This window comes from Bison bison, unplaced genomic scaffold (assembly GCF_000754665.1).
Source record: "Bison bison bison isolate TAMUID 2011002044 unplaced genomic scaffold, Bison_UMD1.0 scf7180017863959, whole genome shotgun sequence".
Lineage (NCBI taxonomy): Eukaryota > Metazoa > Chordata > Mammalia > Artiodactyla > Bovidae > Bison > Bison bison.
This window is the reverse complement of record NW_011494531.1, coordinates 348,720-350,033: the sequence shown is the minus strand read 5'-3', so window position 1 is coordinate 350,033 and position 1,314 is coordinate 348,720. Positions and strand designations below refer to the sequence as shown.

Below are 1,314 nucleotides of genomic sequence, written 5' to 3'. Positions count from 1 at the left end.
CACAATAGGTTCATGTGCCTCCTTGGAACAAGCCTCACACGGCGGAGACTGCTTCTTTTATAAACCTTACCAGGTCTATTCAGGGGTGACACGACGGTGTCTTCGGAGGGAGCAAACGGCTGGCAGCTTCCCTCCACTCGCCCTGCCGCGCGACTTGCCTCCTGGCTCCTGGCGCGTGCACTCTGGAGGGGAGGACCCTTGACACTCCTTAGCTGAGCCGGGGGCGCGCGAGCCGGGGGCGGAGCGCGGCGAGGGCGGAGCGGCTCATCCCGGGTCCCCGCTCGCCCGCTTGTGCCTCTGGGTCCCCAGGCTGGGATCCCGCCCGCCAGCCCGCTGGCCGCCTTGCAGGGGAAGTGCTACTGACCCGCGCCTGTGACCAGGAGGACGTGCAGCCATGGACAGCCTGGCCTGGAGAGTGGCGGCACTGCTGCTCGGGCTGCTGGTGGAGGTAGGGCCGGGCCGGGCGGGGTAAGCGGGAGCAGCACCGACCGTCCTCAGGAGCCCTGGGGGCCGAGGGACGAGAGCCAAAGGCTCGCCGACCCGCAAGAGCCCCGGTGCGGAAGGCTCTGGGCCCTGGTGACAGGGTCGCCCGAGCCCTCCCGGCTCTTCTGATGGCCCTCAGTCCCCCCGCCCCGCATTTATCGTTTCTCGCGAGTAGAGAGGACTCAGGAGCACCCTTTGCGCGCTGTGCGCCGGTTCACCCCCCGGGGCCTCGGCTCTGGTCTGGGTGAGGGTCTCGGGTGCGGTGCAGGCAGAGATTCCAGGCGCCCAGTGGTTTGGGGCTTGGGGCTGGGGCGCCGCCGGGTCCAGGTGCGACCGCGCGGATGCGTGGTTGTGGGAAACGTCACGGAAGCACGAGTGAAATGGCGGGACAGAGCAGAAGTCCTCGCTTGTGAAAATGGAGCGCAGAGTCTTCAGATGCGAGAGAAAACCTCCGAAGAGATGGCGTGGTGGGTGTGGCCTTTTGGCGCCGAGACCCGGGACTTGTTGAAACGACTACGGAGGAAGCGCCGGTAACCGCAACCTCGTGGAGACCTCGACTGCCCACTGCTGGAAAGGGGCTCCCTCGGATGGGGTCACCCCCTCCTTGATAAAACGGATTCTTTAAAATGTGAGCTGGGGGGTAGGTACTGGGGTGCAGTGTGGATTAGGGCTTGTTCCATTTCTTGCTTGGCTTCATTATTTTAAAGGAAAATATTGTTAATGAAGTCTAAGTAAATGGAGGATGAGTATCTTACGTTTTCTATTTTAGGTAGTACATCTCTGGAAATGACTCCTTGGTTTTCTTCATTTGTAAAGAAATACAAGTTATAA

At 61.6% G+C, this 1,314-nt stretch overlaps 1 protein-coding gene and 1 pseudogene across 1 annotated transcript in view; one reads left to right on the top strand and one right to left on the bottom strand.

Moving 5' to 3' along the window:
* The first annotated feature begins 242 nt into the window (after nucleotides 1-242).
* Nucleotides 243-1,314, top strand: part of VOPP1 (vesicular, overexpressed in cancer, prosurvival protein 1) — a 174,767-nt gene continuing 173,695 nt past the window's right edge. The window contains exon 1 of the mRNA XM_010833932.1: nucleotides 243-448. Within this exon, the coding sequence (XP_010832234.1) occupies nucleotides 395-448 (54 nt within the window). The 5' untranslated portion in view covers nucleotides 243-394. The remainder of the gene's footprint in view (nucleotides 449-1,314) is intronic.
* The window catches only part of LOC104984276, a 32,225-nt pseudogene continuing 31,529 nt past the window's right edge, over nucleotides 619-1,314 (bottom strand).